Here is a 27784-nt window from a genome sequence, read left to right on the forward strand (position 1 = left end):
AATGGAGAAAATTCCTTTCTAAGGAAAAAGTAATGTCTGTCAAATAAATAAGGAAAATCTCTAAAATAAATAAATAAAGAAGAAGTGAGTTCAGAGGTTTGGGAATGACAAAAAAGCTAAGGAACTGGTCCATGTCGAAACTAAAAGGACATGCATGATACTAGATGCCATGCATGATCTGAGAACGGGCTCTGGACTGGAAAGGAAAAACTGCTACAAAGGACAGAATTGGGAGAACTGGCCAAATATGAGTAAGTTCTGTAGATTACATAAAAGGATGCTATCAATGTCAACTTTCCTGATGCTGGTAATTGCACGGTGGTTATGGAAATAAATAACCTTGTTCTTGAGAAATATACAATTTAGTATTTAGGGATAAAGGAGCATCATGTGTACAACTTACTCTCAAATTGTGTCTATAGAGAAAATGATAAAGCAAATGTGGCAAAAGGTTAACAATTATTGAATGTGGTTCTTTATGCTGTTTTTGTAATTTTTCTTTAAGTCAGAAATCCTTTCATAATCAAGTTCCAAAGCATTAGCAGGTATGTTTGACCCACACCATCCTTGCCTTTGTTCACGTACTTTATATCCCTGCTCCTTCACGGCAAAACCCAATCCAAAGCCAAAAGACTCACATTATACTCTTGAAGGAGTAAGATCCTGGAAGTGGGTTATCAAGTTCTGCTCCAAACTAGTTTCCACTTTCTTTCCTACATATAAAACTTTGTCCTTTGCACATCTTATTGCTATGGGGGGGGGGACATAATTTAACATTGTTGGAGTTTGTGCCTTTCATTACAGAATGTTCTCTCGCCCCTCTGCTAATGATGTAACTGTGACTTTTCTTTTCTCTATAGAGCTAACCTAGCCTGTTACTCTTTTAGGTTTAAAGCTTATCTTTATTTTTTTTTCTAAATTTAAAGTCTAAGTTTAAAGCTGTCCTTAATTCTTTAAAAAAATTTAAATTCAATTAATTAACACATAATGTATTATTTGCCTCAGGGACTCAGGCCTGTGAATCATCAGGCTTACACACTCCATAGCACTCACATAGCACGTGCCCTCCCAATGTCCATAACCCAGCCGCCCTGTCCCTCCCCCGCCCCAACCAACCTCAGATTGTCTCCTGAGATGAAGTTTCTTATGGTTGTCTCCCTCTCTGTAAAGCTTCTCTTTAATGACATTTTCTTCTTGTTTCATTTCTTAGTCCTAAGGCTTTTATTTTACATTTGCTGCTTTAATTTGCTGGTGCAAATGTTCTTTATGTATTCCTTATTGCAGTTACTCTTTATTTCCCCTTTAGTATTTTAACTGTTTTTCTTCCTCATAAAATCATAAGGTCCAAACCAGCAGAAACTGTGACTACATTGTTGCATCCATTATAAATTTGTTGACTAATCACTTTTCACTCCTTCTCACTTGTCATTCCTATTTTTTTAAAAGATTTTATTATTTATTTATTTGACAGAGTGAGATCACAAGCAGGCAGAGAGGCAGGCAGAGAGAGAGAGAAGGAAGCAGGCTCCCGGCCGAGCAGAGAGCCCGATGCGAGGCTCGATCCCAGGACCCTGAGATCCTGACCTGAGCCAAAGGCAGCAGCTTAATCCACTGAGCCACCCAGGCACCCCACTTGTCATTCCTATTAAACATAACTCCTGTACACACTTTAAATCATCACTCATGTTTTTTCCCAAGACTTGCTAACACAGGGCACCAGTTTGACTCGACTCTTCAACAGCCATTTGGAGATGAGCTACATATCTTTGTAGCTACACGATTCCTCAGGCTCTGGAAGTCCAATGTGAGGAATCGTGTAGCTACTTGCTAACCAATCTAGCCATTGTGAAGAGCAGTTCAGTTGGGAGAGGATTTTTTCTTTAGTTTTATCTACAGTTTGGAGATCTTCCAGTGTTGTCTGCCCTTCAACTTTTTTTTTTTTTTTAAGATTTTATTTGTTAGAGGGGCGCCTGGGTGGCTCAGTGGGTTAAGCCGCTGCCTTCGGCTCGGGTCATGATCTCAGGGTCCTGGGATCGAGTCCCCCATCAGGCTCTCTGCTCAGCGGGGAGCCTGCTTCCTCCTCTCTCTCTCTGCCTGCCTCTCTGCCTACTTGTGATCTCTCTCTGTCAAATAAATAAACAAAATCTTAAAAAAAAAAAATTTTATTTGTTAGAGAGCAAGCAAGCACAAGCAGGCAGAGCGGCAGGCAGAGGCAGAGAGAGAAGCAGGCTCCCTGCCGAGCAAGGAGCCCGATGCGGGGCTTGATCCCAGGACCCTGGGATAATGATCCGAGCCGAGGGCAGTGGCTTAACGCACTGAGCCGCCCAGGTGCCCCATGCCCTTCAACTTTAGATATCCAGTCATGCTCTCTCCACATCGAGTTGTACAGATAAATGCTTTGCTACTGTGCTAATAAGCATGGGACAGAACGTCTTATACAGGATTTCACATATTCTGATTTTCTGTCAGTGAGGAAACCGTGGCACAGAGAGTTAAAAGATCTTCCCAACCTGTAAGGGACCGAAAAGACATTCTAGCACACCTGTTCCCTGACAGAATGTAAAGCTGCCATTCCCAGCCCCCATGCTGTAAAACTCTGAGCTTTCCATTTTGTTCTTTATTCCCTTTCCTTACCCAGTTAGGTGTTACTATTTTTTTCAATGTAAGATCTCAATGCTCTAGTCTCCAAATTTATTTTGTGTTAAATTATTTTCCTTTGGCTTCTTAATCATCGCATTATTTACAGCTGAAGAAAACATCCAGAGACTGATAAAGCTTTTTCCCCCCAAGTTCTTAAGAGTTTCTTTTTTGCAAGAAAATTCTCCATTGTACTCATTACCATAGCGACGATATTGTTCAGGAATAAATACACTCCAACCTTCCTTTCATTGGTGCTTGGTACTTACTTCTCTCTGGCTATGCTACTACTATGGGAGAAATTTGAGGCAAATCTGCTTTTAGTGTTAATGGTGGCAGGAAAAAATTGCTATTATTTTTTAGTAAAAGTTAGATAAAACCAAACACTGAATTTATTCAGTGATATTAAGGTTTTACAGGAATATATTCACAGCTATAAAAACAACACTTATTAGGACATTAGTGAACTGAAGAATTTAAATAAGGTCAGTAACTTAAATAATAATATTTTAATATTAATTTCTCAATTTTCATAAATATACTGTAATTATGTAAGAGAATATCCTTGCATTTAGGAAATCCATACCAAACATTATTCAGGAGTTAAGGTGAATACTGGCTGTGACTTATTTTCGAATACTTCAGATAAAACATACTCACACACACAAACATAGAACAGAAGAAAATGCGGTGAATCTGGGGCAAGAGATTCAGGAATTCTGTGTATTATTTATCAACTTTAAGCTTGAAACATAGGTTTAAGAACACCTCTATTGTTACTGCAAGCTCCACTTCAATCTTTTTTGTTTTCCAATTGAAAAAACTCTCTTGATGATATATTTTTTGTTGACACAAGATATCCTAGGCATGTCACTCTTTTTTTTTTAAAGATTTTATTTAAAGATTTTATTTATTTATTTGACAGAGAGAGATCACAAGTAGGCAGAGAGGCAGGCAGAGAGAGAGAGAGGAGGAAGCAGGCTCCCTGCTGAGCAGAGAGCCCGACGCGGGACTCGATCCCAGGACCCTGAGATCATGACCCGAGCCGAAGGCAGCGGCCTTACCCCACTGAACCACCCAGGTGCTCCGGCATGTCACTCTTAATGTTAGCCACAGGTCAGGTAAATTTCTGTCAGCAAGAAATCGAGCAAGTCTATTCGCTCCCTTACTCTGTACCAGTATTTAACTGGGACTACACACCAGAATTCTTTGAGGAGTATATTATGAAAAGAACATACCCACCTAGGACCTACCCCAGAGACTACTATAGCAGGCCCAGGTGGGAAAGATGCATTTAAGACAGGCGCATCTCGCAGCAGCTCTCCCATGTGACTCTGGGAGGCCGGCCTCCCTCCCCACCCACCAAGCTCAACCCAGAGGACCACTCATCTGCCATTCTAGTCCGACACTGCGCTGCTACTGCCTTTCTGGCACTGGCGCCGTGGTGCAGGTGAATGCAGAATTTACAATTATCTCAAGCCCCTAGACTGGAAAAAGAACACCACAGTGAAAAGTGAACTTAACCCATGTAAGCCTCAGGTTACCCATCAGTACACTGCGGGGAGTATCTCTAACTCACGGCTGCTTTGAGGACTGGAGGAGAAAACATTCACGAACCATTAGCAAACGGTTATATGCCGAACAATGTTAGCTCACTCTCCCTAAGCGAAGTTCCTCTACTTCTCTCACGAGTCAGGCAGAAACAACAAAATGACCAGCACTCAGAAAAGTGGTAAAGATATAAAGAGAGAAAACCATTTTGTTACGCTGTACGGATTAGTGGGGTGAGGAGGTTAGGTTAGAGCCTCAACAGCTCGGAAGGAATATGTGTGAAACCTCAGTTTTGTAAATCTCACCCCTCACCCCTTCGAGTCTTCCGAATGGGAGTGTACTAGATGGTGGTATTCAGCAGTCACCAAGGTTCAGTGACAATTTAATGTTTTTTTATGTCAGCCAACTGTCAGGCTCTAGTTAGTAATGGTGTCTGGAAGACATTGAAAATGGGAAGCAGAAATTATACCTCTATTAAAAATAGTATGAAATAAATCATTACTTTTAAAACATAGCAAAATAAAAACAAGGGCACCTGTTTAAGGATAATTAAAGTATGATTTTAAATAACCATCATTCATGTAACAGAGAAAGACGATACTGATTTCTAAGAACAACAAACATGGGGCACCTGGGTGGCTCAGTCGGTTGAGTGTCTGTCTTCAGCTCAGGTCAGGATCTCAGAGGCCTGGGATCGAGCCCCCCAGGAGCCTCCGCGCTCAGCTGGGAGTCTGCTTCCTCCTCTCGCTGCTTCTCCCTCTCTCTTGGCCCCTCCCCACCGCTTGTTCTTTCTCAAATAAAATAATGAAATCTTTAAAAATAAATAAATAAAAATAACAAACAATACAAGGCTATAATACTTACCAACATGTGAAGGCCAAACAGTGATGTGAGGGTGGGAATGGTACCAGCCCACAACTCTCATGGGACGACCCGTTAGTTCAGCCAACCTGTGTGTCTGTCAAGGGATTTCCAACTTGCGGGGGGAAAAATCTGTGATGCTAATGAGGGCTCAGAAAGCATCCTGAGGTTTTAAATAAACCTATTACAACTTAACTCAACCAAAGAATGAAATAAGGTCAATACCCAGACTTTCCCAGACCTCCCATTTAAAGCCAAAGGTGTTTCTTTTTATAACTAGGATCAACTTAGGGCACCTGGCTGCCTCAGTTGGTAGAGCATGCAACTCTTTTTTTTTTTTTTTTTTTTTAGATTTTATTTATTGGACAGAGAGACGGAGATCACAAGTAGACAGAGGGACAGGCAAAGGGACAGGGAGAAGCAGGCTCCCTGCTTGATTCCAGGACCGTGGGATCATGACCTGAGCCAATGGCAGCCGCTTCACTGAGCCCCCCAGGCGCCACAGCATGCAGCTCTTGATCTCAGGGTTGGGTGTTTGAGCCTCAGGTTGAGTGTAGACATTACTTTAAAAATTAATTAATCAGTTAAAATAAAAAAAATAGAATCCATCTGGCTTCCATTAAGGTATATAGTTATATCCTCTTAATCCAATTAGCCAACATTTGATCAGGTAAATGCTCATCACTGCGCTATCGGGAAAAGAAGCTTATCTAAATCTTTGGAACTCACTTACATTGTTAACTTGAGTTAATATCTTCTATCCTCTGTCTAGCTCCATCCTAGTCACAGTTTTGAAAAAGAAATACACAAGATTTAAAAAATTCATTTGATTTCTCTCTGGCAGCCCGCCAGTGTCAACGATGGCCACTGGGATGGTTTCAGACACCAAATGACCAGGGACCCACCTTGGTCTCCCCATGTGTCTAGAAGTACACCACCAAAGAGTATTTTCTTCTTTTGATCCGGAAACAAAAAGTTCCCATAACTCTACCTGAGGCTCTGAGTTGAGATAAGAAGCTGCCCCTTCTGCTGCCCTTGTGAGACGCTGGTTTGTTTCCCTGCAAATTACTTACATTAAAACGCAATGATTGAAAAAAAAAACCTGCAATAATCCTTTCTATATAGCAAATCCTAAATTCCAAAGATTTAGATAAGCTTTTAAATAACTTTTTTGAATGCCAAGAGGTTACTTAACCTCTCTAAACCCATTCCTTCAGCTTGCAGGCTGGGGAAATTCCACTTTGAGCAGCAGTGACCCGCACAAGACCTTTCTGAAATGCTTACGAAATAGTCATTGTAACTTCCAAGTGCAGTAACACGCAACAGTGTTTCCAGCCATCCCCCATTATAGGACTGGACTAGTTTCATTTTGAAGTTGTAATATGTAATCACAATAATAACAATAATACAATTATTTTCTGGGAGATGGAGAACAGATTAGAGGCTGCCAGGGGCTGGAGCAGGGGTTGAGGGAGTGGGTGTGATTTCTACAGGGGCCATCTTCGTAGATCTACACAGATCTACATAGATCTTCATGGTGATGGAACAATTCTGCCATCCTGACTACTGTGTTGGTTACATATATTAACACATGTGACAAAATGGCAATGGAATGACACGCACTGTATCAATGTCAGTTTTCTGGTTTCCATATTGTACTGTCAATTATTTAAGATGTAGCAATTGGGAGAAACTGGGTCAAGGGTACAAGAACCCTGCTATACTATTTTTGTAACTTCCCAGGAATCTATAATTCTGTCAAAATAGAGTTTGAGTAAAAGATGCAAAAGGTACACGCTATAAGACACTGATACATGTGATTATATAAAAAATGTGAAACTAATTTGATTGGAGAAATACATACACACCACGAATAATCTGAGTAGAATCATTATCCTTATCACAAAGGGCTAATTTCCTTAACACTTAACATAGAGTGCCTACAAATTATTAAGGAAAAGATTTCCAAAGCAACAGAAAGATGGGCAAAGAAATGATAATTCTGAAAAAAATAAATGATTCTTAAAAATTAAAAGCTGATTGCATTTAGTCATAATCAGAAAAATACTAACTAAAATGACAAGAAATAAGATAAAGTTTTTTGCCACTCAGATTGGCAAAAATCGATACCTTTAACATACCCTGGCCTGGGAGCACAAAAACAGAAACTTGTGATAACCCACAGTGTTTACGAAGGCGCAGGGCACCAGGCACCCCTGAATACCGCCAGAGAAAAAGCTGGCTAAGCAGCTACAGCTACAAGCGCACACAACCTTTGCTCCAGCAGCTCCAGCTCTCGGACCAGACCGTACAGATCCAAGTGCACATTTGTGAACTGCGGGTAAGGTGTAAGGTTACACGGCAGCACAGGAAAGGACTCCTGCCAACCTAAACACCTGCACAAGGACAAAGCAGTCGTCCAGGGTTATATTCTGCACCTCCAAGTACAATGTGAACAACTGTCTGGATACACACTGTTAAGCAAGGTCATGAGCTGTTATATATTAGTTTTTTTTTTAATGGAAAATATTCGTGTACATTTCCATATGCTCAGAATTCAACAGTAGGGGATACATGAAAACCTGATAACCCTAGTTATGTCCAGGGACAGACCATGAGAGAACTGAGGCATTGAGGTTGGAGAGAAACACTTACTTTGTACATGTTTTTGTACCTTTTAAAGTTTGTACTGAGCATGTAAACTGCCTATTTTTAAAAGTTACTTTTAATTGACAAGATAAACTTAATAATAAAAAACACTGAATTACTAAAAGCCACTGATGCAACTTTAACTTGCTATAGCTGAGGTATGGAGTCCCGATCATAGGGTTAGTTATGCAAATGTCGCATTTGATACTTTTTTGGTTATATTTAACAGGGAATATTGCATTCGGTTTTCAGCAATGCATTTTTTGAGAGGCAGCCTCAAAAGGAAATCTCTCCAAAGTATGGAGACCAAGATCATCTAAGGCCTAGAAATGAAATCATATTAGGAAAACTTGGGAGGGGACAGAGGGAGCCGGAGAGGGGCAGTGAGGGAATGAAAGGAAGGAGGAGGGAACTCCCCCATAAAGTTCATTGCCACAGGTTTGACCTTGGGATCTTCCCGCATTTAAGAGCAGGAACGTTAGAAATTTCTAAATTTTTCTAATAAAAGCCACTCAAAAGGAAAAATGGGCAGAAAATCTGATTAATCAAACAACTGGACCTGACAGGTAAATATGAAAACTGGGAAAGAGTCACCAGAAAGGAAACCTGCGAAATTTCCACAAGCAGGCTAAGGCAGCAAACAGAGGAGCCTGGCCCAGAAGTTCCAGAGCACGTCCAAACTTCATATTGACTAGTAAGGATATCTCTGCCTCTGTGGAGGCTGCAGACAGCTGCTCTGGAGAAATTTCCACTCGGTCCTTCCTCTTGTCCGAACGTCGCAAGATGATGACAGAGTGAATGTGGACAATTCTGACGGTGTCAACCTAGAGGGAAAGCCACAGAAATATTTAATTCTGTCTTTCTCCAATAACACGTGTATTGTATTATATTATCAGGTTAAAAACTGCATTTAGAAAACGGATGATTTTCTCATGAATAATAGAATATGTCAAATAGAAGACATCCAACCTCAATATATGCATTTCAAAATAAAAACATAAAGGCTAACATTTGGATGAAGGAACAGTGTTCTGAATGATAACTAATAACCATTTGATTAACAACTACGTGCAGGATACTCTCACAGAAAAGACCAAGAGTCAGAGTCTGACAATCCACGGCTGACGATCAGAGGCTGACGTCCAAGTATTCAAAATGCTATCAGTCTGCTTAAGCAGCAAGTATCATACATGAAAGGATAATGAAATCATGTAGTAAATCAATGCTACAAGAGCTTACAGGAAAGGAGTCACTTTGATTAGAAAAAACTCGTCACGGGCCAACAAGTGTACTATTTCCTGACTGCTCTGAGTGTGTGTGCGTGTGTACAAACACAAAGAATTTCTGTAGGTGCCAAACTGATATAAGTAAGATGTCTGGGAGACATGTTGGCCAACTGCTTTAAGTACAGAACTTGAGATGGAATGGCAGACAGTAAGACCAAGAAAGATCAGGACAAAAATGTATGGGGCCTCGACACCATGATCGGCAGGACGCACAGGAAGGAAGGGTACTGCTTCAGAAAGCCTGGATGTGAAGATCTGAGATTTGGATGGAAGAGACAGAAGAAACAGATTTGAGATTCATGACGAAGGCAGAATCCACAAGATTTGGTAACTAATGGCCCTGGGTGATAGAGGACAGGAAGTTGATAAGGATAACCTCTAAAATTTCAAGGTTGAATCTCAGTGGAACACAGGAGGCAGATCTAAGTTTGAAAAGGATCAGGAGGGAAGGAAATGAGCTGATCTAGGATAAGAAGATGTAAATAAGAGTCAAGGAATAGAGCAGGGAGAGGGAGCAGGGGTCCAGGCCCAACTTAATGGGAGTTCCCATGTTTCAGATGAGGCAGACCAAGAAGAGCCAAAAAGGAAGACAGAGGAGTGAAAATCAGAAGTATGAGATGGTTAGGGTTAGGGGTAGGGTTAGGGTTAGAAGTATGGTTTACAAGTTTCACGGGAAAACATAGGTGTGGCATTGGCAGATGTGAAATCACAGAGGAGACTCATGAAGGCACCATTAGGGTTAGGGTTAGGGTTAGGCACATGTGGTCAGCTTTTTGCCTTTTTCCACCAAGTGAAGTCTCTCACAGCTTCAAATTCCCTGCTCACTCTCCCCTCCCGTACAACTGTTTTTATAATACACACGTCTCACTATAGTTTATAGCATGTAGACATAATCTTCTCCTCTACAGAACATAAGCTTTGAAAGGTCAGGCAAGGATCATGTTTTAGTTATATTTTTATCCCCATCAACGGTACAGTGTCTGGCAGGCACAGAGTACACAATAAAGAAAATCAAAAGCAGAGATAGAAACAAGGAACAACAGGACAAAAAGCTGAGTTTTCAACAGAAACTATGAAAGCCTAGAGAGAATGTAGTGACATATTAAGTGCATGAAGACAAGATCCACCAACCAAGAATTCTATATTCAAAGAATGAAGGCAAAATAAAGACATTTTCAGAAGCAAAAACTGAGAGATTTCAGTATCAGCACAGAAGTACTAAAGAGACCTCTTCAGGCAGAAGGAAAACCCCAGATACAGAGGAAGAAATGAAAAACACTATAAAAGGTAAAATATGTGAGTAAATATAAATGAATACTAACCACACGGAACAGTAGTAACAATGCCACAGGGGGCTTAACATATCTGTAGAATTAAAGTATGTGACAACTAATCTAAAGGATGAAATTAAAGTATTCTAAGGTTCTAGCATTATCAGGGAAATGTTATCAGGAAATAGTTATCAGGAAAATGAACAAATCAGGAATGCATATTGAAGGAAAGTGAAAAAAATTGTTGCAACCGGGAGGCTCCCAGTGAGATAATAATAATAATAAATAATAATAATAATAATAATAATAATAAAGCATATCTGACTGACTCAAAAGCCAAGAAAAAGAGAAAAAACAAACAAGCCGGTCTAATACAAAGCAAAAAGATAAAGCCATAACCCACATATATCAACAATTACATTAAATATAATTGGAGTGTGATCAGACTAGATTTTTTAAAAACTAAATGCTGCTAATAAGAAAAACACACTTTAAATATCAGTATACAAAAAGACCAAAAATAAAAGGATGGCAAAGATAAGCCATGATAACATCTACTAAAAAGATAAGATCACTGAATTCATGAAGTTTAGTATCTATTTGACCAGTACAAATCAATACAGAATTCCAGATGAGGGCATGGACTCCTGAAAAATAAAATTACATCATTAAGACTGGCAATGTATTTTAGTAGGAGTTGATGCCCAGGGTGACTTTTTTCTCTCTCTGTTGTAAGATAAGATTTCAGTGCCTAGAGGAAGGAGGAAAAGAAGTTCAGGATAGGATGGCAAGACCAGCCCAGACACAGATAAAAAACAAAATAAGACAAGTATAAATAAAGGCCACAAAGGACTCACAGATGTCCCTGAAAGCCACAGGTAGTTGACAGGCTTGAGGCTTAGGGTTAGGGTTAAGGTTACGGTTAGGAATGACCCTAACCCTAACTCTGTTACAGTCCTAGTCACATAAAATATTCCAGTTTAGCTAGACTGGCCCCACGCCTTTTCACTCTTGGAACTCAAGTACTAAAACCCAGTTGCTTTTGCTCCTCTGTCTTGGTACAGAACAAGGGCTAGCAAAGTTTGGCCTGCCCAGCCTCCCTTGGGCAAAATCTGGCCACGTTGGTTCATTTATGTATTGTAGCTAAGTAACTGCAACAAAGTATGTATTTACCATCACCCCTTTATAGGAACTTGAGGCCCCTGGCATGCCTCTCCATGGCTCACAGGTAAACACTAATTTCCTATTTTAGGGAATGTATGTTCATTCGTACAACATATGTTTATTGACTATATACTTGTACGTAAGGCACTGCATGAGGGCCTAAGTACAGAAAGATGAACAGGATACAGTAGTCATGTCCAGGAAGAGAGATAGGTGAACAGCTCGAGGACAGCACACACGCACTCAAGGAGCAGTCGGAGCACAGAGAACCCTTTCTAACCTAGCCTACGGGTCAGGGCAGATTCCTTAAAGGAGACAGGTGGCAGCTGCAAGGGATAAGGAGTTAACCAAGCAGAGGAGAGGGAAGCAGTCCAAGCATAAAACCCAACAGATACAACGAATGGAACAGTACAACATAACCTGGAAAATGCTGTAATTTACCATGGTTAGAAGTTGGAAATAAACAGAAATGATATCAAGAAGGCCCTGAATGCTTAACTAATGGAGCTTCATCCTAAAGGTAATGGGAAATGCACCGATTTTAAGCACACTTATGTCACACTTATGTTCTCAAAAGATCATACCCTAAGCAACCAGAAGAGAGGACTAGAGGCAAGAGACTGGAGGCAAGAAGACTGGGGAGAGGATAGCAAGTGTTCAAGAACAAAAGTGACAAGGACCTCCAATAAGGTGGCCGCAGTTGGGATGAGGTGCTGGAAATAAAACGGAAGCAAACTACAGTTGTGAATGGCTTTGAGCGGTGCCCAAACACGGCTGCGTGTTAGAATCGCCTGGGGAAGTTCTCAAACTCCTGCCGCCGAGGTCTCACCCCAGACCAACGGAGTTGGCATCAGGATTTCGTAAGCTTACTGGGTAATTCCAAGGCACTCCCAGGCTTGGGAACTACTGTGGTGGAGGAATGTTGGAGTGGGTTCAAGCAAGAGGGAAGGTTCAGTTTTGAACATGTTAGTTTAAGATGCCTCTGTCCAGCTAAACTTGAAAGAGGCAGTAGAGTATGAAGTTCTAGAGCTTGGGATAATTGATATTACTATTATCTACTAGATATTAACAAAATACTTATTGGCTACCTGCCATGTGTCAGGCACCTGTTAAAGTGCTTTCCATTTATTAACTTGGTAAATATTTACAACAACGGCCAAATTATGGAAAGAGCCCACATGTCCATAGACTAATGAATTGCTAAGGAAAAGGAGGTATATGGTGTGTGTGGGGTGTGTGTGTGTGTGTGTGTGTGTGTGTGTGTGTAGGAATATTAGTCAGCCATAAAAAGGATGAAATCTTGCCATCTGCAACTGTGTGGACAGAGCTAGAGTGGATTGTGCTAAGTGAAATAAGTCTATCAGAGAAAGACAAATACCATACGATTCCATTCATATGTGGAATTTAAGAAACAAAACACGAACATAGGGGAAAAAACAAAGAGGGGCAAACCATAAAACAGACTCTTAACTATAGCGAACAAACTAGGGGTTGATAGAGGGAGGTGGGCCGGGCATTAAGGGTACTGGGCATTTAGGAGGGCACTTGTGATAAGCACTGGGTGTTGTATGTAAGTGATGAATCACTAAATTTGACTCATAAAACCAATATTACACTACATGTTAACTGGAATTTCAATTAAAACTTGAAATTAAAAATAACTATCTAAATAAAAATAACTCACCAGTGGACAGGTTGGTTCTATTACTGTGTCTAGTTCACAAATGAGTGTTTTCGTATATTACCCAAATTCAACTCTCCCAACAATTCTATGAGGTTAGTCACTGTCATTATCCCTGTTTTACAAACAAAGAAATCAAAGCTCACAGATGTTAAGTAACATGCCCAAAGTCCCACAGTGAGTATCAGAGGAAAGATTTGAAGCGAGATTGAACTTCAATGTTGTAGCTAAAGCCATAGGGAAGGTAATGTTGCCCAGAAGACATTCTGGGAAGGCAAGGAGGCCAAGCCAAAAACTTGGAGAATACCAATATTTAATGCGGAGGATGAAGAAGAGACCATAATGGACGGGAGGGAGAGAAGAGGAATAGGGAGATACAACAAAACAAACAGAAAACCCCCAACAGTTCAGCGTTCCAAGGAGAAAGATTTAAGATTAGCACCAAGAAATAATCCACTGATACAGCTATGGGGAGGTGGCTGGAGAGACGGAACTGGAAACCAGAACTTGGTATGCGTGACTACTGAAGGTAAAGAAATTATAATGATTGTAGCCTATTCTTTTAAGAGGTCTGACTATTCAAAGGATTCTAGTAACTACAGGGATTGAAAAGTTATTTTTCTTTCCTTTGTAAAATGAGAGTAATTTAAGCACATCTGTATCCTAAGGGGGAAAAAATGTCAAAAGGTTGAAGACTCAGAAGAGAGGATATTTGATGAACAAGTTTTTTGAAGAGCCTGTAGCTCTGGATAGGAAGTAAACTTCTTTCCTTGATATGGGAAGAAAGGAGGCAAAGTGGTTAACATGGAGAAGTTTGGATATAGGGGTAAAAACTAGATGGAGTTGTTTGGCCTGATAGTTTTTATCACGCCCATCATCTGCCTAGCAGAGAAGAGGCCATAATTTATTTTTACTGTATTTTACAAAAGCAGTGGCCTGCAACACATTGGAAACACGACGAACCAAAAAGTGAATGTTGAAAAGCATTCTACTAGACCATGAAGGTGAGGCAGGATTGTAGACAGGACAAAAGTCAAGATAAACTAAGAAGTATGAGTTATGCATAGTTTGCTTATAGCAAAAGGTTGCCAAAACAGGAATTGCGACTTGAGATAAAGAGGTAACAGTGATGTGAAGGAATTCACAGATCTCAAGGAAGCAAAACCAGCAAAAGTTCAAGGAAGCAGGGAGAAGGGCCAGAGATCAGGCAGAGAACGGCAAGGAGTGATTCCTCATCTGAATTTGCTGCAAACAGAAAAATTAGGTTCCAGTCCCAGTGAGTACACTCTTCATCTGGTTTTACTGGAGAGAACATCCTACCCAACCATAAGTGCGGGCCTGCGCAGATCGGATTAATCCTGGGCTGAGATCATCAGATTAGGAAAGAAATCCCTCCCCAACTGCAAGTTTCTATCATGCAAAATTCTAGCATACATACCTTTTCAGCAACTGTGCGTATTTCAGTTCCAGTATACGTAAATTTGGAGTCACTCCTTTTGGGGATAAATTAGGGGGAAAAAAGGGAACTGAATTTTGGAATATAAAAAGATATTAAAGCAAAGTAACAAGATTCGCAGTGAATCCTTAGCAGAAACAAAGGAAGAGTGCCTAAGTACATAATGTGTTCAGTGGCAACGTGAAATTCCTAGAATATCCGGTATTAAAGAGGTAGGCTTGTGAAATACACACTCTGCTATGCTTTGAAATTTAAATAAACATCACCTAAAGCTTTTGCCTCCTGAAGCAGTCAAGTTTCTGGCCGTATGAGATCATTCTAGAGCCCACCAGAGGGAAGAAGCAAGCCACTGACAGTTTAGATGTAAAGAAAATTACCTGTATTTCATTGTCATTTCAGGGGAGACAGAACATAAAGCCACAAAATGGAATGTAACAGCAGTATACAAGTCATACAAAATTCTATGTGTATGAGCTTTCATAGGTTCACTCATGATCTTGGTATCACTACCCATATTTTTTTCCAGAAGATCATACATATATCAAACTGAAAATTCTCCAAGTAGGAAGTAAGGTGGAAACCAACCTTCAGAGTTGGGGTGGAATTCATAGTGTGTCAGTGAGGGAGCTCCGGACTCATAATGGTAAGTTAAAACAGAAGTTGTACACGATACTGCCAAGCTTGTCATCATTTTGAGTTAACAGTAAGATATAGATTAAAAGATATGAGTAAAGAAATATATTCTTACCTTGTGTCATCATTCAACTAGAGTGGGAAAAAGCAGAAAACATTATTGATCACATTACGCCCGTCTGATGTACACGGATGGAGATTCTATGAAACGTGGGTCATGTGTTTCTGTATACCAGCATGAAAGGCTGGAGAATTCTTACTTCGGATTATAGTCAACCAAGGTATGTCTTCTCCTCGTCTTTCTCCTCTCTGCAACACTCAACCCCGTGGAAACCTTTGCGTCTTTGGAACCCTCTTCTCTGTCTGGTTTTCTGATACCCTTAGAAGGCGTCCCAGAAAGAAGACTGGAGTCAAGGCCAGGGACCCTAACCGTGGTTGGCTGCTTCCTGATACACTCCCGTCTTCATTATACTACAGTGTCTTTGCGGCCTGACTCGCGGTTTTGGTCAATGGGGTAATCACTCGATCTGGAGAAACTGCAAGGCCCACCCAGAGGATTATGCAGATCGCTGTGGCGTTGCAGGAGACTCAACGCGGGTTCAGCGACAGAAGGCACGGGGCCTGCACTCCCTGATCATCCCAAGTCTCGGTCCAAGGGTGTCGGTCAGAGGTTCCGGTAGCCTCCGCAGCCCTGGGCGCTGCCAACACCCAACCCGGGGACACGCTGCGTCTGCTCAGCAGGGTTCCGGTCAGGCTAAGTGACCTACTCACCTCCCCTATACACAGCCCCATCACCTCCTCCTTCTCGGTGCTCAGAGCGTGGTTGAGGCAAACTAGGAAAGCATCCGACTCGAGATGAACCGCCTGCACCGCTTGTACCACCTGCACCGCCATCTTGGTCCGACCCTGCTCACGTCCGCCTCGGGCCCAATCCGGGCCTGGCCAACCCGGTGCTTCGGCGCGCGGGTTCCGCGGGGGCGGGGCTTGGGGAGCGCGGGCAGGGCAGGGCGGGGCGGGGCGGGGCGGGGAGGGGCGGGGCTCGAGGCGGGCGCGCGGGGGCGGGGCGGGGCCGGCCCGGCGGCACCTGGGAGACGCCCGCGCCGGTTGGGGCAGGCGTGGCCGTAGGGCGCAGGGCGGTAACCGGCCGCGGTCGGGGCGTCAGGCCCGGTGGCGGGGAGGGCAGGGAGGCGGCGCTCGCGGTTCGCGGGCCGTCGTGCTCTGAGAGCGGCGCCCGAGCGGCGGGGCCGGCGCCTCTGGAGCGCCCGCGCCCATTTTGCCCGCCCGCTGAGGAGAGCCGTACGCGGCCTACACGCTCCGGGGACAGCCCTTTGAGGCGGCCTCGCCGCGCGCGCCGGCCTCCTGAGCCAGAGGCACGCTCCTGTGAAATTCGGTCCTAAGACAGTTCAGGTCTTATTTTATTTCGCTCGGTTTCCAAGTTACGGCCCTGAATTTTGTACAACTCTCCCTGGACCGCTTCCGGTCGCCGGCCCTCGCCTCCTAACTTCGGTTCGGGTGACCTCGGCCCGGGATGCCCCTCGGCTCGCCCCGGGCTCACGTCCCGATCGCGGCTTGAGTGGCCCAGGGCGGGGGAACCTGGAAGTTTTAGCCTCGCTGCTCCTGAGGCGGATTAATTAGCCCGAGAAACATTATATTCATGTGAGTAACCTCTTCCAGAAACAGTGCTATACTGTATCTGAAAAAGTATCACTCTTAAGCTTGGCTGCTGCTGTGTTCTACATAGGCTCGCAGGGCTCCTACGCGTTCGGTGCAGGGCACGGGAATGGGGGCCTCCAGTTGCATTAAAGGTCTGGGATGTCTCGCGCTCGATATCCACAATGTCAATTTCCTCAGCTCCCCTTGTCTCCATATCAGACGTGGTGAAATTCCATGGAAAATAGGTTTTCTTTTCAGGAATGTCAAACGTGCCACGGGTAAAAGTACAGCTCTTTCAACTCCCAAGATTAGGGATTACACGTGGGTTGTAGGAACCGTGCTAAACCAGAGTGTTTATGTCTGTTTTCCCTTCCCTGCGCAGTGTTGAAACCAGGCAGGCATGGCAGTACTGGAAAGGGAACATTCCCAACGTGCTCCTTGAAGAGGTGTTGATGCTTCGCTCTTTTCTCCCAACTCAGTTCCAACCCAAATCCCCCCACAGACAGGGTCCACATCCACTGATATTATCTCTGACAGGTACACCGGCAACCCCCATTTTTACCTAACGCAAAAGGATCACATGGCACCTCTTTCCATGATTCATCTTGGTAATGATGAACATTGGACAACACTTAAAGTGTGCAATTACATTGGACCCATCAAAATTTTCTCTTAAGTCTCGGTTTTACACCACGTAATAGTTATGTTTGTGGCACATATATCAGTTACTGTTTGTGACTTGTACGCCCTGCCTTAATGGAACAACAGCGGCTCTTCTCATGATTATCTTTAGCAATGGAATGTTTTGACTTTATAAAGTGCCTTTAGGCACCTTCAACAACAAAAGCACCTTATTTTTCTTGCTGGTGTTCGTCAATCTCAAATATCATACCAACATTCTCTAACTTTTATAATGCTCGTGGCTACATTTTACAGTTCTAAATGTTTAAGTAGAGTACAGAAAAAGACTATTACAGCATACTTATTTTTTTGCTACCTTTCCATGTAAACTACCCAAATGGGAATCAGACTGTACAATTCCTACCTGTGTTCTGACTTCATACAAGTCACCTAACTTCTCTGTACCTTACTTACTACCCTCATCTGTAAGTGGCCATAATAACAGTATCCATAAAACATAAAATAAGTAAATGCTGACCATTATAATCAATACGTTGTTTATGGCTCATTCTACACCTCAGAAAACAAGTGTAGAGACGTTAACATGTCCCAATTCCCACTGCAAGTGGCAAAATCAGGGCATGTGTTCTTAGTAACTTCACCCATTGTGATTAAATCAGTTGATTAATTCACTTCAAAGAAAATAACTATGTTCAACCGGTTAGTGTTTACAAATTGTTCAAACACCTGGAAATGGAAGTAAATTATACTTTTCATAAGGAAGGCTTTCTATGTCATTTATCATCCATTTAACATGAAATTTATTAAATTTTTCCTCCAAATGAAATTATGAAATTATTTCCTTACTAGGAAATAGTGTGTCTAGGCCAGTGTGGTCTCTGGCCATGACATCAAGGTGACCCCCATGGGGACTATCTGCTTTAGTGCCTTAATGGATGATAAAGCCATAAAAGCACTTTTTTAATCCATTTGAATTTGCAGATGGTAGTATTCCTTTGGAGTGGAGGAGGTCTATATTAGGTATTATATTGCATATTGTACCTGAGTTTATCTTGAGGATTTTAGAGATTCATCTTAGTTCAAGATGTTCTGAATTTTGTGAACAAGTTTCATGTGCAGAAGAATGTTCTCTAGTCAAATGAATTTGGGAAATGTTAAAATAAGGTTTCTTTACTGTGTGACTGGCCAGAGTTTTTACCACGCTTATGAGCCTTGTGACTATAAGATTCCCAAATGTATCTGACCAAGGAAAAAGTTAGAGGCAAGTGTTCCAAGAAGGACATTTTAGGGAAATGGTTTCCAATTTATACAACCTGTGATTGATTGTATGATCCTTCATCTTAATCTTAGGCCTTCAGCCTTTGGCTTGTGCTCATGCAGCAGCTTCACTGTGAGTGGTGACACACATAAGTGCAGGGTCACGAGTGGGAGTTTGTTCCTCGGCTCATCCTACAGATGCCCAGCATGTTGGCCTTTAGGTCCCAGCAGCACATCACACGGCCTTTCTTCTGAGAATATTTTGTAGTGACTCATAGGCCTCTTTGTTGTAATTCATAGTAACTCAGACTATCATCTCCAATTTATCTGCCCTCTATATCACTGGAATCATTTTGTTTTGATGTCAGTGCAACCAGTAAAATTTTGCTTTTCATTCAAAACAAGCTTAAATGTCGATATATTAGTTGTTGACTATCTGTGAAGGAGAGATGGTAGTGAAACTCTTAATACTTGGTTTCTATTTTTTTTTTAATGGCCATACTTATTTCTTTTGTACTCAAAATATATATATATTTTTGTTTGTATCTCTCCTTTCCACAGCCCTGGGGAAAAGGAGAGGCAGAACAACTGTATCTGCTAAATGGAAAAAAAAAATGACTTTGACAGAATATATGGTTGTATAATATACCTAAAGAATCTGTCTCCACCCACGTATACGTGGTCTCTATCTGTTTCCCCTCTCTGCTCCGCGTACATATCCACTCACTCCTCGTGCACAGGAACACTGACTAGTATGGACACTTCAGGTGCCCAGTACTACTATATCGTTCCTTTTATGGAAGACCTTATAATACTGTATTTGAGGGGAGACAAGGCTTGTGAAATAAGCAGAGCAAATGTGCAAAGGCAATTTATAATTAGAGGCCAAAATATGAGCTTGAGCTGAGACATAAACGCTGCAGTAGTCCTAGGAGACCCGAAGTTTTCCTAGAGAAGGCAGGCACCTGCATCTGCCATAATAGTACTGAGATAGGCAGAATGGCTTGTGGAGGCATGTTAGGCAAGTAGAAAGCTCAAGCAAGGATTTGGAGCTAGAAATGAACCTACTGTTTAGGGGAAAGTTTGTCTCAAATATAGTGGCAGTGATGCTTGCTGAAATTGGTGACAGATAGGATGCAGCAACCGAAGAAGAGGATGAAGTCCAAGATAACTTGCAAGTTTTGAGTCTGCGAAATCAGGAACCCTAGAGAGAACTGGGATTTGGTGAAGGAGAAGGGGTTCTTTAGATGAGTTTGTGATGAGAGAGCCCAGTAAGATGGGTTAGAGAGCCTTACCATGGGCTCAGAGCCAATTCCATTCAGGATACAATGGGTGAAGCAACTATGATGCTCTGAAATCAGACCATTTAGTACATCTCTAAAACACATCTTCCTCTACTACTAGGGAAGGAGAACTAACAGTGATAAGAAAGAAAAAAACAAAAACAAAAACAAAAAACCTTCTGTCCTTGAAAAGAGGGCTTGGTTTGGCTCAATTAGTTCTTTCAGGCTTTTTCCTTGGCTGTATCATACCGTGTTCTGGCATCTCATTTGCTCTTGGCAATCTCAGTAATGGTTCAGCAACCTTCGGAGATGTGCCACAGTTCCTCTCCTGCCTAAAGGCCACCTAGTGAGAATAGGAGGCGTTTGTTCAGTGGGGCAGATCCCCCAATGCCGTATCTGCTCTGTCAGAGGAAGAAATACAGTGAAACCATGCCATGATGCTAGGAGCCAGGTACAAACTATTCATTCCTGCAAAATGCAGGTCAAGTAATCGCAAGGCCCTGAAATGAGATCCAGAGCTAGGCAGAAAACCCTTATGGGGTTAGAGCTGAGTCTGCGTTATGGAAAGAGTTTGCCCAGGAGATTTGCTTCCTTTACACCTCTCAAATGGTGGAGGCCTTTTCTGGCCTTCTGACTTGTGAAATCAGAATTAAAATGCACACCTCTGTGGAGAAACGGGTTCCAGTGACATCCTGAAGCATTATTAAAATGAAACAAGGACCTAGATGGATAACCATCATTTGCTCTCCGCTCCCAATCACCATGATCCCCAAAGTCTTTTGCAGCTTCAGAATCCCATGAAGCTACCTGAAATATTTTCCTTAACATGAAAACCCCCTTCTGGAAATGCCCAACTGCTATCAGTAACCTTTCTAAGTAAGATGATAAATAGGTTGTTTGTCCTTAAAACAAACTTTGAATTTTAATTTAGAAAGCGATGCACATAATTCAGCCTTCACAATCCTTTAAAATGGAATTGCTTGAAAGGGGCTTTTACCTGGGGAATATGGCACACGCATCCATCGCTGCCCAAGTAAGTGCCTGTGCACACTCCATCGCTAACTGCATTCAGTTTGTGAATGCAGAGACTGACAGCACTGCCCAGCTTCCTGAGGTGCTAGTCCTACATCTCCACAGAGCTCCCCACTGAGCTCGGGAGCTGAGTGCTTCACAGGCAAGAGTTAGCGCGACCTGAGGCTCTGCGGAGTGGCACTTGAGTGTCTTGATAAGGTGGCCTCGGCTCCGCGCAGGCTGTGCAAGTAGACATGTAAGAGTTTTTGTTCTGGTTGGTGGTTGCTAGTTCCAGGTCACCTTGCTCACTGGTGAGTTCATTCAAACCCGAAAAGTCACACCTGTGTCCTGTGCGCGGGTGCTGCAGGCTTAGGTGGAGAAAAGCAGGGCTAGAATTGGAACCCAAAGCCCAGAATGGCAGGAGAGGATGTGGGGGCTCCACCCGATCACCTCTGGGTTCACCAAGAGGGCATCTACCGCGACGAATACCAGCGCACGTGGGTGGCCGTCGTGGAAGAGGTAGGTGTTTACATTTTGCTTATTTTTTTAAATTGATTTTGCTTTTAAGCAACTTGGTTTCTAACCAGTCTCAAAATTCTGAAATCTTTGCTTTTATTTTTGATCATTTTTTTCCATTAGGAGACGAGTTCCCTAAGGGCACGAGTCCAGCAAGTTCAGGTTCCCTTAGGTGACGCAGCTAGACCAAGTCACCTTCTTACCTCCCAGCTACCTCTCATGTGGCAACTCTACCCTGAGGAGCGCTACATGGATAACAACTCTCGCTTGTGGCAGATCCAGCATCATTTAATGGTACCCATGTTGCTTAATCATCTTCCATTGTACTGGGGGCTCTTACAACAGAGAACTCTATAAACTTTCTTTTTCTGACAGGTCAGGGGAGTACAGGAGCTGTTGCTTAAGCTTTTGCCTGATGATTAACCTGGTATGTATTTCTATTTTTCCCCTGTTCTCCCTTTTTCTTTTTCACTCTGTTTGTTTGGTTGTGATTTTAATGATCTACTTTGTTTTCCAGGTGCTGGGATTCTAGGAAGATATGCTCCTCTGTTCTATTCAGTATATGGCAATCACTTCATCCACCACTGCAGTGCACCCACCTGTGGGCCTGGGGGGAGGGACTGGGTTGAAAAACTGCTCAAGAACACAGAAGCTTAGGAAGGGTCATGAAGAACACCACAAGTGGAACTGCAGAGAGGGGGTCACACAGGCAGAAAGCAAGTCAAAAAAGCACTTAGTCAGGACATGTAACTTGAAATTGACTCCTTTGGAAATTGCCATAGAACCATTAATGGACATCATCAGCTGGAACTGGGATCTGATGAGTCCCACAAAAGTCAGCACCTGCTACAGAACAGATGCCCCGATCACCAAGGACTTGGTACTGGTTTAGAGAGAAGAGAGCAGCTCCTAGCAGCATCAACATCTATGTGTCGCTTATTTGCCCTGCGCAATTCACCTGCCTTTCCTTCTCCCATCCTGTAAATATCCCAGGTTTTGCTCCAGTGTTTCCCCTCCCAGTACTGACCTAACTTGGATCTTACAGAGAACTTAGGGGGCTCTGAAAAAAGAGGAGGTTATTTGAATTAATGAAATGGGCTACAAAGGCTTCTGGGCCTTTTTCCTTTCTGAAATTGTGCCTTCAAATTTTTAGAGGTTGCTAATCAAAATCGTGGGCACTTAAATTCATTCTCTGGCTACAGATAAATAAGTTGGTTTCTATAAGAGCTCTAAAAATTATTTTAGCTGCTTAACTAGCACCTTTCTCAGGAAGTAATAATAGCAACAAATATTACTGATTCCTAGGAAACCATTTACTACCTGATAAAGAATTTTCTGAGTTAAAGTAGTCATAACTGTTTATGTACATTAAAAGTAAGGTTTTATTTTTTTAAAAAATCTTGTATTACTGCCTCCCTTCCCGGCTAGACTATTCTGTGCACTTAAACCTTCCACTAATGCTTTGAGGTACATAGGGATGGCCCCCGTTTTACATAATAATAATTATAAGGAAATAATACGGAAAAAATAATAAGGAAAAAGGCTCAAGGAGTTTAATCATTTACCAAGGGTGGTTCTGCGAATGATATATCTGAGCAGTGGGCAAGCCTATTGGTCTGTGGCATCGGCTCCTTTAGCCTGCAATTGGTTTATGATATTCAAGATGAGGTGATTGAATTCAAGGTTTTATTTTCATGTAAAGCTATTTATGTCTTCAAAACTGAATGAAATGGATATTATAAAAAATACAGTTGATTCATCCTATGAATGGGAAGAGTATTTTTTAGTGCAATTGTTTTCTAGCATACCTGGTTGTCTCAGAAGAAAATCCCATCTAGAGGGGCTTTCAAGTCTTTATGGATAAAAGACAAAATAAAAATCGTTTCTCTTATTTTAGTTTTCTGGATATGCCGCAGAAGGATCCGTGCCAGAAACAAGCCTGTGAAATACAGAAATGTTTACAAGGTAGTATGTTAAATGCTTTTTTATATTTTTCCACTTTATCTGTGAACCAACTACAAGAGACCAGCTTTTCTTTTTATCAGCAAATGATATGAGCTCCTCTCAAAAGTAGTATTTCTGTAATTATCCTGAAGATTTTTCTCATTGTTTCAACAAAGATGCAGAAAATACAAAGTGATATGATCCAAGCTTCATGTTTGCGATCCTGGTTATACGTTAGAATCTTTAAACTACATTAGACTAAAATCTTTAAAATACATTAGAACTTATAAAAAAAAGCTCTTGCCTAGAACAATTGAATCAGACTTCCTGAAAACGGGTTCTGGGCAGGAAACAGTCTAAAAAGCTAACCAGGTTATTTTAATGTACAGCCAGAGTTAAAAATTACTAAGCTGAGTGAGCAAAGTTCTTTCTTAAAAAGATTAGTTTTAAATGGGTTGGTTATACTTCACTGTGGCTGAAAACCCACTTTTAAAAAGCAATCAGATTAGAAATGGGGGTTGAAAATGCAATTGGAGTTCAGGCTGCCAAGTCAGCAACTAAGTCTTTAAAAAAAGCAAACTTCAACTAAAGCATATTTGATGTGATTTGTCCACTTGATTTTCCCCCTAATTTGGTTCTAAATTGGCCAATAAGTTTGACCAAGTGCTAGAGGATTTTTTTTAATCAGTGAATGATTATTGGCAGAAGAACAGATGGAAAAGCTATAATAGCTTTCTGAACTTCAACACTGATGTTTTTGTTAACTTTTCCCATTAGTAAAGTAATAGAGAAGGGTCTGAAGGAAAAATGTTAAGAACTTACCCAAAGATTCACTACGAAAGAAAACCCTTGTTTGTCTACTTCCTTTGCCTTTTAACTTTCATTCTTAGACTTTTCATTTTATGATGTGAGCAGTATTTCATAAAATCTTAATCTACAATGTTGATGTATAATGATAGTAATGCTACTTTATTCATCCTTTTCTTTCCTCCAAATTTAAGAAAAAGGAAAATGTTTTTCACAGCTTCTTCTCCCAAATAAATTCTTACCTTATTTGAATTAGCAACATATGGATATATGTATATATATCAGGACTGAGTTAGCATTAAGCACAGCCATAGTGTTTTAAACATATTAAGTCATTTAGTCCTTTCATCCATGAGGTGGATGCTGCTATGACCTCCGTTTTATAGATGGATAAATTGACACAGAAGTCAGATAACTTGTCTAGTAAGGGGTGCAGTGCGGGTTTGAACCCTTTTGGTTCGACTCCAAACTTGGACTCGGCCAGTCTGCTATATTCTTTCTAGTCAGAATTAATGCTTGTTTGTTTTTTAAAATCTGGGACTAACTCCCATGCACCCCATTTTAGCACTGGGGGACTTGGATCGACTGCAGCTGACCTAGAACCTTTAGGTCAAGTTCTCCCTGACTTAAGGTCTGTGTATAGTAGGAGCTCTACATATATTTTCTGTAGAGGGCCAAATAGGAAATATTTTAGGCCTTGGAGGGCCCGCAGGTCTTTGTTGTAGAGAGTGTAGGTGGGAATGTGGGTGTGTATTTGCAACCCTTGTAAAATGTAACCATTCTTAGCTCACAGCTGTAAAAAAGCTCCCTATCCAGAGACTGCAATTTCCCCCTCTCTGTTGCACAGACTTGGTAGGGACATCCCACAGCCAACACTGTCCTAGAAAAGGGTATGTAAGTTATTAACCTGAAAGAAAAGGAAATTTATATGTAAAAATACCTTTCAACCACTTTTATTTTTTTTTCTTTTTAAAGATTTTATTTATTCAACAGAGAGAGATCAGAAGTAGGCAGAGAGGCAGGCGGAGAGAGAGAGGAGGAAGCAGGCTCCCCACCAAGGAGAGAGCCCGATGCGGGGCTCGATCCCAGGACCCTGGGACTATGACCTGAGCCGAAGGCAGAGGCTTTAACCCTCTGAGCCACCCAAGTTCCCCTCAACCACTTTTAAATCATGCTTTTTTTTCCCCCCTAATTGTCCTGTTGACTGGTCTGTACATCAGAAAGAATTACCTCTTTCTTCCAGGTCTGTAGATAAAATGAAGTGAAAAGGAGTGGGAAGCACTGATCTAAACTTCCCTGTATCTGAGTTCTATGAGATCATGACTAGGGTCTGCCTGTCTGTTTTGCAGCCAACAACTACATGGAATCTAAGTGTCAGGCTGTCATCCAAGAACTGCGTAAGTGTTGCGCTCGATATCCTAAGGGAAGATCTCTCGTCTGTTCGGGATTTGAAAGAGAGGAGGAGGAAAAGCTGACACTGAAGCCGACATCAAAGTGAAGTTCTGCTGAAAAGTTCAATGCTGCACCATGTATCCACCAAGCAAGTTTGTCTCCCTCTTTCTTTGGGCCAGGTAGCAGCACATATCAAATAAAAAAGTCAACTATAAAAGTTAATGAATATGCCATCTATGCAGAACAGATAGAAATATATTGAATATGTAGAATGTAATAAAACTGAGCTGCTAAAATAAACCTGTTAAGTGAAAAATTTTGGTTTGGTACTTGCGATATTGTGACTTATAAGAAATATATATTTGGTCTTTTTGTCCTTTCCTGGTACACAGCTCCTAAAACCCTTGGAATTTCCTAAGTGATAATAGTGATAAAGGTGTCTTGTCACATTATTGAGGTGACTTTTGCATAGTAACCTATGCATGAGGACTGGTTGCCAGGGGAACCAACCCTGTGATTAGAGGGTTGGAACTTTCAATCCCACACTCCCCTTACCTCTGGGAAGGGGAGAGGGACTGGAGGTTAAATCAGTCACCAATGGCCAATGATTTAGTCAGTCATGACTGAAATGGAGCCGTACAGAAGCTCCTAACCTTTATACCTCTTCATCTAGCTGTCATCTGTACCCTTTGTAATCAGCTGGCAAATGTTGAAGTAAATGTTTTTGAGTTCTGTAGTTAACTCTAGCAAATTAATCAAACCTAAGGAGGATGTCCTTGGGAACCTCAGATTTATAGCCAGTGAGGCAGAAGGACAGGTAACAATCTGGACTTAGCAATAGGTGTTTGAATTTGGGGCAGTCTTTTAGACTGAGCCCCTAACCTGGGGGATCTGACACTAATTCCAAGTAGATAGCGTCCTAACAATTTTGTAGGATACCTAGTCAGTGTCCACTAGGAATTGGAGAATTGCTTGATATAGATGTTAATGAGTTGTCTTTAGCCTTTGAATTTGGACTACTCGTACCATTCATAAAACTCGACCTGTGTCAGGTGAAAAGACACCCCTCCAGTGCCACAACCATGACACGTTCAGACTACATGCTGTTGCATTTCCAGTAATTCAGAGCACAGTGTCCTTCCAGATGCAAGTGAGAGCATTTCTTTCTACTTTTACCTCCCCACTGCAGTGCCTATCAAGAAGACACTTAATATTTGCTCAAAGGGTGGTAGGAAAGGCCTAGAAATGATTCTTGTAATGTTTAACAACCCCTAATTTATCATGAGAAAACTGAAAAAACAAAACAAACAAAACACTTCGTTGGAAGGCAGGCAGCAACAGAATTCTTAGGTGTTTTATCTATTATAATCAAAACGTTACAGTGAACCCTCATGTTAATACAAGGCTGCTGTAGGAAGCCTGTTGACAGTTGTCAGTGACTTCATGTGGTGGTGGTAGAGTGACAGTATCAAACAGGCCATTTGCTTTCCTCAAACAGGTGCTAGAACCACCATCACTCCAGCCTGCCCCCAGAAGAAAAAGATGACTTTCTAAGCAGAGGCAGAAACAAAAATTCTGATATGTCCCTGTCTTAGTTCATTCGGGCTTCTGTAAGTCCATTCTGGCTTATGAACAACAGACATGTATGTATTTCTCACAGTTCTAAGGCTGGAAGTCCAAGTTCAAGGCACCTCCCATGTCAGGAGGGGAGCGAGCAAGCTTTCCCGAGTCTGTTCAATAGAGGCACTAATCCCAGTCATGACGCCTCCACCTCCATGAACTAATCATCTCCCCAAAGACCCACCTCCAAATATCATCACCTTGGGTGTTAGGATTTCAACGCAAATTTTTGGGAACACAAACATTCAGTCCAGAACAGGGAGGATCCTACATTGCCATGAATGACTAACATAAAATAGTCTGAGATAGTCAAATACCATTATTATTTGAGACCAACTGTTCTTTTAAGCAGCATTCCCTGAAGTGTTTCTAGGAATTGCTGTCAAAGGTGGGGAGGGCACAAAAGGCTTCTGTGGTCAGATAAGTTCGGGGAATGTTACATTAGACATAAGTTAACAGGTTTCTCTTCT

The 27784-nt window shown here is 41.8% G+C and overlaps 3 protein-coding genes across 6 annotated transcripts in view; 2 read left to right on the forward strand and 1 right to left on the reverse strand.

Moving 5' to 3' along the window:
* Nucleotides 1-16162, reverse strand: part of BRCC3 (BRCA1/BRCA2-containing complex subunit 3) — a 55836-nt gene extending 39674 nt beyond the window's left edge. The window contains exons 1-5 of the mRNA XM_082716691.1: nucleotides 15961-16162; nucleotides 15305-15321; nucleotides 14539-14593; nucleotides 8409-8522; nucleotides 5053-5146 (exon numbers count right to left, since the gene is read on the reverse strand). Coding sequence (XP_082572817.1) covers nucleotides 5053-5146; nucleotides 8409-8522; nucleotides 14539-14593; nucleotides 15305-15321; nucleotides 15961-16083 — 403 coding nt within the window. The 5' untranslated portion in view covers nucleotides 16084-16162. The remainder of the gene's footprint in view (nucleotides 1-5052; nucleotides 5147-8408; nucleotides 8523-14538; nucleotides 14594-15304; nucleotides 15322-15960) is intronic.
* On the forward strand, nucleotides 15334-26010 carry CMC4 (C-X9-C motif containing 4). Of its 4 annotated transcripts, none has more exons than XM_082716688.1 (3): nucleotides 15334-15801; nucleotides 23449-23516; nucleotides 25652-26010. In XM_082716688.1, the coding sequence occupies exons 1-3, from the start codon at nucleotides 15749-15751 to the stop codon at nucleotides 25798-25800; spliced, it is 270 nt and encodes an 89-aa protein (XP_082572814.1). In that variant the 5' UTR covers nucleotides 15334-15748; the 3' UTR covers nucleotides 25801-26010. The 4 variants fall into 4 exon arrangements, with proteins under 4 accessions (XP_082572814.1, XP_082572815.1, XP_082572816.1 ...); XM_082716689.1 differs by lacking the exon at nucleotides 15334-15801 and adding an exon at nucleotides 16707-16845; XM_082716690.1 differs by lacking the exon at nucleotides 15334-15801 and adding an exon at nucleotides 21740-21845.
* Nucleotides 16713-22203, forward strand: MTCP1 (mature T cell proliferation 1). Its single transcript, XM_082716686.1, has 5 exons — nucleotides 16713-16845; nucleotides 21403-21554; nucleotides 21675-21845; nucleotides 21927-21978; nucleotides 22069-22203. Exons 2-4 carry the CDS (start codon nucleotides 21450-21452, stop codon nucleotides 21972-21974), a joined length of 324 nt encoding a protein of 107 aa, XP_082572812.1. The 5' UTR covers nucleotides 16713-16845; nucleotides 21403-21449; the 3' UTR covers nucleotides 21975-21978; nucleotides 22069-22203.
* Nucleotides 26011-27784: the final 1774 nt, after the last annotated feature.

The sequence above is a fragment of the Mustela nivalis genome (genome assembly GCF_964662115.1).
Source record: "Mustela nivalis genome assembly, chromosome: X".
Lineage (NCBI taxonomy): Eukaryota > Metazoa > Chordata > Mammalia > Carnivora > Mustelidae > Mustela > Mustela nivalis.